Source organism: Taeniopygia guttata, chromosome 7 (genome assembly GCF_048771995.1).
Source record: "Taeniopygia guttata chromosome 7, bTaeGut7.mat, whole genome shotgun sequence".
Lineage (NCBI taxonomy): Eukaryota > Metazoa > Chordata > Aves > Passeriformes > Estrildidae > Taeniopygia > Taeniopygia guttata.
In genome coordinates, this window is record NC_133032.1 from 18,720,801 (window position 1) to 18,734,613 (window position 13,813).

The 13,813-nt window shown below is 36.2% G+C and overlaps 1 protein-coding gene across 5 annotated transcripts in view; it reads right to left on the reverse strand.

Annotated features, from left to right (window-relative positions):
- Positions 1–13,813, reverse strand: part of TTN (titin) — a 239,364-nt gene that overhangs the window by 113,227 nt on the left and 112,324 nt on the right. For 3 of the 5 annotated variants that reach the window (XM_072932290.1, XM_072932288.1, XM_072932287.1), the window contains 18 exons: positions 13,419–13,502; positions 12,887–12,967; positions 12,155–12,238; positions 11,386–11,469; positions 11,106–11,177; positions 10,115–10,195; positions 9,523–9,603; positions 9,209–9,319; positions 7,778–7,858; positions 6,336–6,419; positions 5,872–5,994; positions 3,608–5,098; positions 3,089–3,172; positions 1,560–1,643; positions 1,212–1,295; positions 846–956; positions 379–504; positions 33–116 (listed from right to left, as the gene is read on the reverse strand). In XM_072932290.1, coding sequence (XP_072788391.1) covers positions 33–116; positions 379–504; positions 846–956; positions 1,212–1,295; positions 1,560–1,643; positions 3,089–3,172; positions 3,608–5,098; positions 5,872–5,994; positions 6,336–6,419; positions 7,778–7,858; positions 9,209–9,319; positions 9,523–9,603; positions 10,115–10,195; positions 11,106–11,177; positions 11,386–11,469; positions 12,155–12,238; positions 12,887–12,967; positions 13,419–13,502 — 3,030 coding nt within the window. The remainder of the gene's footprint in view (positions 1–32; positions 117–378; positions 505–845; positions 957–1,211; positions 1,296–1,559; positions 1,644–3,088; positions 3,173–3,607; positions 5,099–5,871; positions 5,995–6,335; positions 6,420–7,777; positions 7,859–9,208; positions 9,320–9,522; positions 9,604–10,114; positions 10,196–11,105; positions 11,178–11,385; positions 11,470–12,154; positions 12,239–12,886; positions 12,968–13,418; positions 13,503–13,813) is intronic. The other 2 variants (XM_072932291.1, XM_072932289.1) reach the window with 2 other exon arrangements.

Below are 13,813 nucleotides of genomic sequence, written 5' to 3' on the forward strand. Positions count from 1 at the left end.
GAATTTTTTCTAATGATGATAGTGACCTGTACCTTTGGCTGGTGGTGGTTCTGGTTGTTTGGGTACTGCAACAGGCATCTTTTCTTGTGGGACAGCTTTCTTGGGCACCTTGAGCACTTTAAAGATATTATTTCATCTTAATTTCACAGTTAAATTAGTAGGAAAAAATCATAACACTCAATCAAAGAGTTTAGAAATTTCTAAGCACTGTAGAGTTCCTCAAGTGACTGGCTGGTTAGTCATGCACAAAGATTGGTCCAGCAGAGGTTAAAGGTCAACGACAAACAACAAATCTTACACAAAAGAAGGGATAACAAATGAAAATATTAATCAATACAGTAATATTGATTAATAGGTAAATCTCTGCAGAAGATATACCTTTAGCTTGAGGAGGTTCTGGTTTCTTTGGCACAGCAACAGGTTTCTTGGGCACAGCCACAGGTTTTGGCGGAACGACCACTGGCACCTCCTCTTCTGCCTCTTCTGCCTCAATCACCTCAGGCACTTTAAAGAAATTAGATTCATTTACTTGACTGAGCTTAAGGTCAGCAAACAGGCAGATGGCAAAGCAGGAAAGGAGGAAAGTGAACTCTTGACAGAATACCAGGGTGTCCTGTTCAGCCAATCACTCCTGGTGGTTAAGCTACAAAGAGCCCAAGAATAGGTTTATGGCAGGGGGGTTTGTGGAAGACCCCACCCTCTCTAGTGCAGAGTGGGCAGCACACAGATATACAAAATGACAAAATGCTGCTCACAGCCCTCCCACAGAGTGCAGGGGCAAAGAACACTGAGCACTGCAGCAGTGTGCAGGCCATGGCAGGCTCTTTCAGGACACCACCCTATACCTTCAGCTGGAGAGACTTCTGGCTCTTCAGGCTCAGCAACTGCTGCTGCCTCTTCTGCTGCTTCCACCTCTTCTTCCTCTTCCAGGACCTCAGCTTCAGGCATCTCAGGCACTTCAAAGATATTAGTGCATTTCATTTTACATAGTTGAGAAGACATGGCAAGTAGGAACAACAGCCAGGCAGACACGGACACAGAACAGCACAGCAGGCACTCAAACCCTCACACACCACGCAGCAGCACCCTTGTCCCAGCACACACTGCCGTGACACTCTCAGTCAGGGAACAGAGACAGGCCAGGGTAGGACAAGGCTTAGGAGAAGAAGATTCAGTATGTTCTTTGTTAAGTTATCCATGAAGACAGGTACCTCTGGGTGCTGGAAGCTCTGGTGCTTTGGCAGAGGGCACGGGTGGTTTTTCCTCACAAGCAGCCTTCCGGGACACCTCGCGTGCTTCAAAGATATTAGTAGCAGTCAGTTCTGTACATACAACAGGAGGATGCACAGTGACACATAGACTGGAGATGCACTCATGAACAGAGCCAACGTGGTCTCGCAGCATCAACCTCTCTCTCTCTCACTGGCTCACACGTACAGACCCCACAGGGCAGAAATTTCAGGAAATCATCAAGGAACAGAACAACAACAGACATCAGAAATAACAGGTAAGACAATAAGGACAGTCTCATTTGGACTGATGCACAAAGCCATAGGTACCTCGAACTGCTGCTGGTTCTGGCTGTTTGGGCACAGTTACAGGTGTAGGCTCTTCCAGAGCACCTTTCTTGGGCACCTTGGGAACTTCAAAGATATTACTGGATTTTAGTTTTGTGGGCACTGCAGATGGCTGTGTAACAATAAAGCAACCAGTAGATATTGCACACAGTATTTTTTGAGAAAGTGCTGTGGTTACATTCAGCCATCAGCTCTGCTTTGCTTCCAACCTGCGGAATGACCAGGTTGTCCAAGACATCCCACAGGGGATGGGAACTCTGTGTGTGGTCTGTGTTTCTTAGTCAGGATGGAAATGTAAAAAATGTATCTGGCTTCTTAGTAACAGATGATCAGAGATTTATTTATGGAATATTGAAAATTATTTATTTGATCAGAGAATTTATTTGTGCTTTCATCTACTGGCCCTGTTTCATAAATGACTGTGTTCTGTGCTGGTTTAGGCAGTCATTTTCATATTTTTACTTGCCACTTTATTACTATTTCTATCCTTCAGGTTGACTTCTCCTTTCCTATTCTATCTGCAATTTCCCTCTCTTCTTTAACTTCTCATATTTTCCCCTCTGTCATCTCCTGGCTTTCATTCTAATCACTTGATGTTGCTTATAACTGTTTCTTCTTACATTAATTTCAATTATTTAAATAATTACATAATCACTTTTAGGTAGTACTTCACTTGAGGAATGTCATTGTATTTCAGATGGAGAGAGTCTGATGGCAGAGGGAATGTTTTCTCTGGCCAGAGCTTGGGAGTTCTAAAGGAAATTAAATGATGTATCACTGCATCACTATATTGTCTTCGGTTTAGTGTGTCTTTAGTAATTTTTTTGTATTTCAATTGTAAATGCCTTTTTAAAGGCTCACTGTCTTACATGCCACAGTAACTTTACAGCTTTTTCATGCTATTTATACAAAGTAATAAGTTTGAAAATCCCATCGTCAAAAATGTTAATGTATGACCAAAATACAGACAAATTATAAATAACAGTTTAAAGAAAATATTCTGCTCTGTGATACAGATACATAGAGATATTTGTGATTATTTTGCTCTGTGTACTAAAACTACTACTCTCTGCTGAAACCTTTAGTTTCTGTCTATTTTGTCTTTCCTCACAGAATCATCTATGTTGGAAAAATATTTTAGGATCATCAAATCTAACTGTAAACATAACACTGCCTAGTCCCACCAAACCATATATGAAGCCATCCCTACTAATAATGTGAACAACTTTTTATGAACTCCTTCTCTTACATCTCTAAGATTTTGGCATTTTTTGGTAGACAGGAGTTTATCATATCTGCTTGATATGGCATAAACCCAGTATAACAAAAGCTGGTTTAAGTTGAGGAAACATTTCACACCCCTGCACAGCATTTCATATTTGGCACATCCCTCCCTCATTTTTGATATCAGAGTATACAGTGAAAGATAATTTTAAACTGAGATTAATTAAAAATAACCCTAAAAAGCAAATAACATTCTTTCTTATGATGACAATAGTGGTGACATGTACCTTTAGGAAGTGAAGTTTCTGGTTTTTTAGCTAGAGCAGGAGGCACTTTCTTCTCTGGAACAGTCCTCTCAGCCATATCACGCACTTCAAAGATATTAGTGCATTTCATTTTACAGTTACAATAAAACTCAGTATTAAATACAAAGACTGAAACACAGAGGGCAACAGGCATATTTTGAAGTAATATTTTAGCACACACTCATACTCAGTATGATTTGTTTAGCAAGCATCATTTAAAACACATCAAAAACGACAGAGAGAACAAAAGAGGTTAAAATAATACTTAAATGAAGATTCAATCTGATTGTCTTGTATTCATGATAACAGATAGCTTTGACTGATGAAGGTTTTGGTTTTGCAGGAGCAGCTAGAGAAAGTTTCTTTTCTGGGACAGCTTTTTGGGCATTTCATGTTCTTTGAAGATATTAGTATCTATTAGTTATGTGCATTAAGCTTTAAGATGAACACAGAAACAACATACTCAAGGGAAGGAAAAGAGATCCAATGCACAAGAGATACCTTTAGGCTGTGCAGCTGCTTGCTTTTTAGCAGCAACATGCTGTTCCTTTTCAGCCACCTTGGCTGGTGGTGGTTCCTCCGGTGCCAAAACAAGCTCTGGTTCTTTGGATGCCGCTTCACGCTTTGGTTTTTGAAGTGGTGTAGAAGGCTCCAGGTTTTGGGGTTCTAAAATGGTTTCTGGTTCTTCAGACACCATGACAGGTTCTGGCACAAAAGGCTTTGATTTTCTGGACACTTCAGTACGCATTGACTTCTGGAAATCTGCAGCAAAGCCTGTTTCTTCAGCTGCTACAAATTCTGTTTTTTGGGACTGCACAAAATGTTTTGTTTTGGGGGGCACCACAACATGCCTTGATTTTTGAGTTAATTCAACTGTCTCTGACTCCTCAGACACTACTATGAACTCATATTCCTCAGGGGCCAAAAATGGTTCTTGTTTCTGAGATTCCAGAACTGGCTTTTGTTCTGGGGGCATCACTCTATATTTTAACTTTTGGGGTGGCACATGAGGCTTGGGTTCCTCAGGTACCACAACAAATTCTTGTTTCTCAAGCACTACAACCTGTGCAAGTTTTTGGGATTCCACAGTGGGCTTCTGTTTTGGGGGCATCACACCATGTTTTAGTTTTTGGGATGCCACATCAGGCTTGGGTTCCTCAGGTACCACAACAAGCTCTGGTTTCTCAGGCACTACAACATGCTTTGGTTTTTGGGATTCCAAAACAGTCTTCTGTTTTGGGGGCATCACGCCATATTTTAGTTTTTGGGGTTCTACGTCAGGCATGGGTTCCTCAGGTACCACAACAAATTCTTGTTTCTCAAGCACTACAACCTGTGCAAGTTTTTGGGATTCCACAGTGGGCTTCTGTTTTGGGGGCATCACACCATGTTTTAGTTTTTGGGATGCCACATCAGGCTTGGGTTCCTCAGGTACCACAACAAGCTCTGGTTTCTCAGGCACTACAACATGCTTTGGTTTTTGGGATTCCAAAACAGTCTTCTGTTTTGGGGGCATCACGCCATATTTTAGTTTTTGGGGTTCTACGTCAGGCATGGGTTCCTCAGGTACCACAACAAATTCTTGTTTCTCAAGCACTACAACCTGTGCAAGTTTTTGGGATTCCACAGTGGGCTTCTGTTTTGGGGGCATCACACCATGTTTTAGTTTTTGGGATGCCACATCAGGCTTGCGTTCCTCAGGTACCACAACAAGCTCTGGTTTCTCAGGCACCACAATATGCTCTCTTCTTTGGGATGCTACAACAGATTCTGATTTTTGGTGTGTCAAAAGAGTCTCAGGCTGCTCAGATGTCAGAACATGCTCTAGTTTTTGAACTGCCTTTACAGCCTTTATTTTTCGGGCCACTCCATCCACTTCTGATTCTTGCGGTTCCACCTCTTGAGGCTTTAGTTTTGCTTGTCCTGCAATGGACTTTGGTTCTTGAGGAACTGGAACAGGTACTTTCTTTTCTGGCAAAGTTGTCTTGGTTGCTTTATGTACATAAAAGATATTAGTTCTAAATTTAACAGCTACACTGACAATCATACCAAAATTAAGCCAACCATAAAACATAAAAGACAGTTCTGATGAAAATATTAAAAACGTATCAGGTATCAATAATTTATACTGTTTTTTTAAATGATGAATATAGGACATTTTGGCTTTTCTCTCAAGAGTACATATACACACTCCACCTCACAAAAACTCATGCTCCCATATGGAAGTACACATATGCACTAATAATATAACTTAAGATATAAGTAAAAGCCATGATAAGTGTCAACAGAATGGACAGGACAAAAGATATTAATTGCACTGCAGGCAATAAGCTGAAGATTCTTTCAAGAAACAGCAGTGATGGCATCTAGTTTTTCTTGGTGGAACTTCTGGTATTTCAATTAAATTGATAACTTCTCATCTTAGCTACTAGAATGGGTACTTTGTTTTCTTCTATTATAACTTATAAGTTATTAGCTGTGGTGGTTTTCTTAAACCCAAGCAGGTAGAGTAGCAAGAATATGCAAAAATAGTAAGAAGAACTGAAGTAGAATAATAGTAAGAATAACATACAGGCAATTCAGACATCCAGTGTTTGCCACTATTTTTTTCAAAAACGACCATGTATGTCTATCTCACACATATATGTATATAAAAAGAGCAAGCATAATTTAGAATTTCAGGAAACAGAAGGCTTGGATAATTACAATGTTAAAGACAAGAGGAAGAACATTACTTTTGTTATTTTATTAGTGTTGAGATTTACCTTCCTTTGGTGGGAGTTCTGGTTCTTCAGGTGCAGCCTCTGGTTCTGGGACAGCCACAGGTTCTTGTATTTTTTGCACAGGTATTTTCTTTTCTGGAACAACTTTCTTTGGCATCTCAGGTTCTTTAAAGATATTTGTTTGTTTTAATTTCAGGAATTTGAAGAATAGGAATTAAAAAGACAATAACAGCTCCAAAGTAAAAAAATAGCTAACAGCATCAGAAAAAAGCCCACCCTTATAAACCATTTGGTTGTTTGGTTTTTTTTATATTGCTTTACACACACTATTAGTAGCCATTGCTACTGGGAGCTATTCACAAAGGAAGAAGAGTACACAGTCTGTAACACTTATAAATATATTACATAAAGCATACAAAAAAGCTACTAACACAAACGTAAGAAAGATAATATTTAGAGAAACAGATTAATATTTGTGTGCGGTCTTATTAATGTTGAATATATACCTTTGGCTGGTGGTGGTTCTGGTTTTTTAGGAACTTCAATGTGTATTTTTTCTTCTGAAATTACTTTCTTGGGCACCTCAGGCACTTTAAAAAAAACAATTTTATTTATGTAGGTCTGCAGTGTTCAGACATTAAGAAATAGTAAATCTCAGGGACTTCAAAAGCATGGGTGGTTTTGGATGTGAATATGTAATTTCTCCTTTCCCTAGAGAAAACTCTCTCTGCTGCCTCACTGAGTTACAGATGCAAAAACTACAATTGAAACAACAAAAATATTTTAAAAGACATTAATAGTAAAAGTAAAATACCATGATGTTAAAATGGTACCAAAGAAAATAAAGGGGTTTTCTTTCCTTGCATACAGTTTTAGTCACTGGATGTTCTGGTTTCTTTGATACTTTAACTTAAACCTCTTCTGGGACCAGTTCCTTTGGTACCTCAGACACTCAAAAAATAGCAATAACTTTATACTGTCAGAATTTCATAAACACTAAAGCATAACAGCATATCACTCTCAGTGAAAACACTAACTACAAATATATATATTTTTCTCTTTAAACATTTGCATCTTTTTGACAACAGAAGAAAATGCTAACAGAGGTCTTGAATAATGTCTTTTATATTTTTAAAACAAGAAAAGAATTTTATTTTTGATTCTGTACTTTTTTCAAAATGTCAGGTACCTTTAGCTGGTACAATTTGCGAGGTTTGAGGCACAGCAACTTTAATTTTTTTGTTCTACATGTACTTCTTTGGGTCCTTCAGGTCCTTTAGGACACAGATTATTTTCAATTATACAGAGTTTTACAGTTATGTTCAAAACTTTTCAGTAGAAATTGCCAATAAAACCTCTGATTTGACTTGTTTATTGTCTTAAGGTTATTTTATGTCCCTGTAAAGCCTCAGGAAACACCTCAGAGTCTTCTGGAGTTTTTTTTTCTACATCAGAATATTTTTCCATTTTATTCAAACATCTCCCAAATCTCTATTTGACTGAGACTGACATTGTGTATTTTATATTCCTTGTACGTCACATCCTTCTATGTGTGACGACTTCTTGATATCATTTTTTTTGTCTCTGCACACAAGTTTTCTTCTATATTAGATGTCTCTATCACTCATTCTATGCTCTCTTTTGGGGCTAGTTCTTCATTGTCAGTCAGGACAATTTCACATCACAGAGGCTCTCTTTTCTGCTTTTGTTCTCAAGTATCAATCTCATTTCTGCTCAGCTAGATAAATATTTCTAACACACTGGTACAGACTACAGCTGTGATTCAAAAGAGAAGAATTTTAAACGCAGTAACATATATAGAACTCTATGGGCACAGAGAGTAAAAGTAACAGGAAAACACAAACAAGCAATAAGATAACTAATCTGCACAATCAAGACAGAGGTGTTTTTCCTCTTCCAAATTTAATTTTTCTGTGGTGCAACGTACCTTTGGCTGGTGGTGGTTCTGGTTTTTTAGGAACAGCAGTGGGCACTTTCTCTTCTGGAATTTTCTTGGGCATCTCTGGCACTTTAAAGAAAACAGCATTCATTTTTAAAATTAAAGCATTTAAAATATGTACATTGTAATGAAGAAAGAAGATCACAAGAAGCATATCAGAAGGAAAGATATAAAGAGAGATGTCATGCAAAAAGTGTTGTATACCATTACATACAAATAGGATTTTGATAAATGAGTTTTGCTATAAACTCTAATGTTCAAGAGAAAAATCTCCTCCTCCAAAAGACACTATTATTGACATATAAGCTTTAGGTATGCTACCCTTGGTTTTTTAGGTATAAAAATATTTATTGATTTCTTAGGTACCTTATATACTTTAAAGATAATAAGATATAATTTTTTAAATGACAAAAATTAAACATTCAATACAGAGACGTAAGACAAAATACATAGATATACAAGGATGTGACAAAACAAGTAGATGGATGCTTTCACAACAGTTACAACTTTGGAGAAATCTTCATGGTTCTACCCCTCTGGCAAAGAATAAGTTGGAAGTGACTTTGCTTGGGACCTGTTGTATAGCAGTTTTAGATCTGCTATGCTCCCCATAAAGATGAAAACAAGCTAAAGAAGTCATGGCAAAAGTTACAATGAAATTCCTTCTGAATGTCACACATAACAGTTTTTCACTGGTGTTTGGCAATACTATGTGATAATGACTAGGGTGGGATAAGCTGTGCTGCTTGACGGTTTTTAATGCCACTCAAATTGCTAGTTCAGGCAGACTTTTAAAACATCTGAATGAATTGTAACAGCTGGTTTCTGTGCAAATCCTATTTCCATTCAAAATGAAATCAATTGACCCCTAAGTTTAACATGAGCAATGTGAAACAGAGGGATGGGATGTACTCCTTGCTAGTGTATGATCAAATTTCTGAAGCTGTACCCATAGAATGAAAACATTCTGTAAATCTCACTGCGTGTTAACATGGCTGGAGCTTTCCTTACCCTTTTACTGGCTTTTGATATAACTTCTGGGTTATTCTTGGGTGGAATCAACTAGATCAACTCAACTAATTTTTAATGCTTTGGCAGCAACAATAAAAGGGGCAGAAGAAACTTGTAGCAAAAGAATGAAAGGATATGCTGACCTATACCTTTGGCAGCTTCTGGCTTTTTAGGCAGAGTTTTTCTTCAGGAATACGTTTTTTAGGCAATTCAGACACTTGGAAACTATTTACCAATTTTGATTTTATGACTTAAACACAACTTAAGAAACAGAAAATGGGACATATACAACATAAACACCACAAATCTGACATGTGGACCATGTACTATTAAATCAGAGACTATGTAAGAAAAAAGTAAAGATGCTTATCAGTGAAATATCTCAGTTCTATCAGGGTCTCAAAGTACCTTTAGATGGTGGAGATTCTGATCTTTTAGGCACAGGAGTAGGTTCTGGCTTTTTTGGCATAGCAATAGGTACTTTTTCTTCTGGAACAGCTTTCCTAATGGCTGCAGGCACTTTAAAGATATTAGTTCAATTTAATGAGAGAAACACATGTCATGAATAATCTCAAATTTTTCATATAAGTAAGGCACTGAAAGAATGAATGTAAATATGAATTATGCTGAACAAGGACTAAAACACAAACATGAATAATTTAATTTTCCTGGAGTTCAAGACTTAGCAGATTGAAGGAAGAGGTGATGAAGAAGTCATATACCTCTAGATTGTGGAGCCGCCTCTTTCCTATGAACAGTAGAAATTTCTTCTTCTACGTGAATCTCCTCATAAACTTCGTGTACTTGAAAGATATTAGTGTAAACACTTAAATTAACTTAGACTCTCTTCAGAAAGCAAGACAACATGTTAGATAAATAAAAAATATAATCAAATATTCAAGCTCCTCTGAAGACATAGAGGTCAATTTTATATCCATGTGCAAAATTAGGATGCTTTCAAATAAGGAATGGAAAACCCCTCACATTCTGCCCTGACCTGACCTCTGCAGTTTGTCAGAAGAAAGATGTGTGATGTGTCCTAAACTGAGCTACTACTTTGAGTGCAGAGATAGGCTCTATCTATCTATCTAGATTCTGTCACTTTTTCTTTATTTTTTTCCCTTTGGACTGATATCAACTAGCACTTTATTTTAAGAACAACTACAGATGATAATTTTAAAATTACTTTTTACTGTTGCAAGTAACCAAAGCTGTTAAGTAAACTCTAGTTCATGATAAACAGAATACTCTCAAAATAATTTATATATGAAAACATATTTTTATCCTTCAAATAATACTTAAAATTACTTATACCTGTAAAGTGTGAAGGTTCTTCTTTAGGTACAGCAGGAGGTATTTTTTCTTTGTGGACAGCTTTCTTTCGTACTTCAGGAACTTAAAAATATTGGTTTATTTTAGAAATTTTCATTATGAAATAAGAATTACAGTTTTGTAAAAAAATATTAAATCTACTAGAACAATAGGAAAAATACATGGTATTGAGATGTGAATAAAATTTAGCAACTTCACCTTCTGGAGTCTGTTACTTTTCTAACTCCTAGTATTTATGGTTTTGAATATGCTCCTCTCTGACAAGATAGTAGGGGTTTTTTTATGTTTGGGTTTTTGTTTGTTTTTCCTGGTTTTTGTTTGTTGGAGGGATGTTTTTGTGTGCACGTGTATGTGCGTGTTTAAGGACTTCTGGCACTAAAAAGGGTTTTATTTTTTGAAATTTAAAAAGTACCCATAAAAGCAAGGCAAAAATCCAGTTCAATTAACTGATTTTTAGGTTTCCATCATGTATAGAGCCCTTCATTCTGGAATCATGTAACAAAATTATGTTTCTATTAAAAAATTTGTTGTTTTCTATTTTGTCCTGATTTAAAGTCGTACCTTATCTTGACTTTCTTTAAGCCCTTGATATGATTACAAAGAGTCCTTTTGCAAATAAGCTTCTCTCACAACCTTTTAGATTTTTTTCAATATATTGTCAGAGAAAGTGTTTTGAGAATAGAACATGAGACGTGAAGTCAAAAAAACCCCAAAAAAACCCCCGATCCCTGAATCTCCTGCCTACAAAACTTCTGTGTCTGATTTAGTCTTCCTAAATTTTAAATTGTTGATGAAGAATGTATCAATCTGTTTAAGCAACTGCTTATAGAAAACAAATTAAAAAAAAAAACCCAACTGTAAAATGTCTCCAGCATCTGGTTGTGTTGTTTAAAGAAAACAAGGAAGCTGGGTTTCTAACTTGGTATGTCACTTTCATAAGAGGTTAGAGAGGGTTAATTTGTAAGTAATGTACCTTTAGCTGGAGGAGCTTCTTCTGTAGGTACAGCGGCAGGTATTTTCTTAAGTGGGACAGTTTTCTTTGTCACTGCAGATATTTCAAAGATATTACATTTCTTAAAGAACATTATAATACACAAAATGTAAGTAGCAAAGAAGTAATGACAGACACACAGCATCTAGGGAAACATTAGAATGAAAACATTAAATAACAGATTAGCACACAGATGGAATGATGAAGATTAATAATTTGTAGGAATGTGTTTCTTTACAGATTACTTGAAGAGTTGGTTTACCTTTAGCTGCTGGAGCTTCTGGTTCACTAGGAGTAATAAAAGGTGTCTTTTCTTCTGTTGGAACTTCTCCATAACCTTCAGGTTCTTTAAAGATATTAGTTTATTTTACATATTTTAATATTAGTTACAAGACAAGGAGTAGAAAGACAAAATAAAAGCATACAGAAATGCATATGGACAAAGAGTTGTTTGAACATAAGTTACTTAAATATCTTTCAGCCTGATCATTGACTTACTACTGCTAGAAGTTACCATTCCCAATTAGTGAAATATATATTTACAGAAGTATTTAATTTTATTTTCTAGTTTCTTAGTTTTGTGTATTTGTAACTGAAATTTGGATGTCTTCATTAGGAGTTGACTATCTCCATTGCATCTCAAAAATTAGGTGTTGCTCAGGATGGCTCTTAAACCGCTGTCTACTTAAGTTCATTTCTTTGCTTCAGTGTGACTCAAGTGCTTCCTGAATCAGAAACTTAGTTTCTCTCTTATTTACATATCTTTTTCACATTATTAGAGGGAAAAAATACAGCATTTTAAAAATTCTAAATTATATTTTTAATTTTAGTGTAAGGTTTTAAATTTGAAGTTTTTAAAATGCTGAATTATATCTAAATTTGTGGACATAGATGGTCTAAAAGATATGGGTATAAGCTGCTTTTAATAGTTTTAAAAATTAATTAAAAATAGCTCATATTTTACAAAATAGTATAGAGCATGACTTGATATATTTTCAATTTAGTATTTGGTAGATGAGTCGTTGATGTACCTTCATAAAAAGGAGGCTCCTCTTCTCTAGGGATAATGGTGGGTACTTTCTCTTCAAGGACAGCTCTCTTATGAAACTCAGGAACTTCAAAGACATTAGCTTTTTTTTAGTAACTTCCAAGTAATTTTCAACTTTTAATATCCCAAACAGAAATAAACCCAGAAAACTAAGTCTTTTTGAGGTCTTGGAAACTCGTCAATAATTAAATATGATACAGGTCTAGAGCTGCTTTCCCGGAGCAATGAACCATGTGAAGAAGTTTATGGTTGCAGCTATCAAAGAGAAAGCTGAAACATAATGCAAATTTGCTTTCCTTACTGCATTGTCATGCTCTTCTTCTGGCCGGTGTAACAGCTTTAATAGCTTTAACTTACTGGCTCTTGCCCTTTTACTTCTTCACCAATATAATGACTTGTGCATTGCTATCAAAACCCCAGTTTAAACTACATTCACAACTCTATTATAAATAGAAAAGCCCTGAAGCTTTACATATTGGTGTTGTAAATAGGAATACCTCCTCAGCATGTTTTCATTCATAATTTACTGTCTAGCACATATCTGAAATGTTTTACCCAGAGTTTGAGATTTATCACTGAGATTTCAATCTCCACGTGGAGAGGCTGGGTACTCTTGCAGTGGTGTAAAGACCATGACAATTTTTAATGATGTTAGCTGGGCAAAATGGCACAAATGTTTCCTTTCCATAAAATCTCATATCAAAGGCTCCTTTACCTTTCATTGGTGGAACTTCTATCTCAGGTGTACGTGTAGGTTTCTTTTCTTCAGGGACAGGTCTTTTGAAATCATCTGGCCCTTTAAGATATAATTTACTTTTAGGGCTTTCAAAGCTACTTGAAAGAAGTTACAAAGAAGAAGAGCAAGTCTAGCAAGGAAGATTCTTGAAACACCAAAGAATTAAATCCTTCCTGAAAGAACATCTATGTTAATTTTGAAGATTCGACAGAAGAATAACATATTAAAAAATACATTATTGAAAGATTCCTTTCCAGAAGAAATAAAGATATTATTTCTTTCTGACCTTTTTTCATGTGCAAGTTAATGACAGGACACACATTTTTAAAGTGACTCTAACAAGTTTTCAACAAATAATTTGAAACCAACAGGCAAAAAAGACTCACTGACAAACATGAAAAAAACCTCCACCATGGGGACGTAAAACATGCACAATTTTTCAACAAATAATGAGAACAAAAGACTGAAATTAGAGTTCATGTTTCACAAGGACAATGAAGAAGAAGTATACCTTTAGCTGGTGGAGGCGCTTCCTTTTTAGGAATAGCAGGTGGTACTTTCTCTTTTGGAACAGGTTTCTTTGGCACTGCTGGCACTTTAAAGACATTGGTAGTTGTTTTAAGAATGAATGCAGTATGAGTATTATGTAAGAATAGAGTTAAACAAAAAGCAAACAATGCAAAGAGTCAGAAAACTTAGCAAAACACAAAAATATTTCTCAAATACATAAATATACGCTATAGAAAAGGCTGCCTATCTGGACTATTTTGGTTGGATTAATGCAGCTAGAGTTTCAGCATTCAGTGAAAGAAAAACACTGCTGTTGTTGGATAAATTTTGAATAGGGGTAAGCCTTAACAATTAGGTTTCATGTACTATTAGCTCTAATTAATGGGAGCTGGGAGT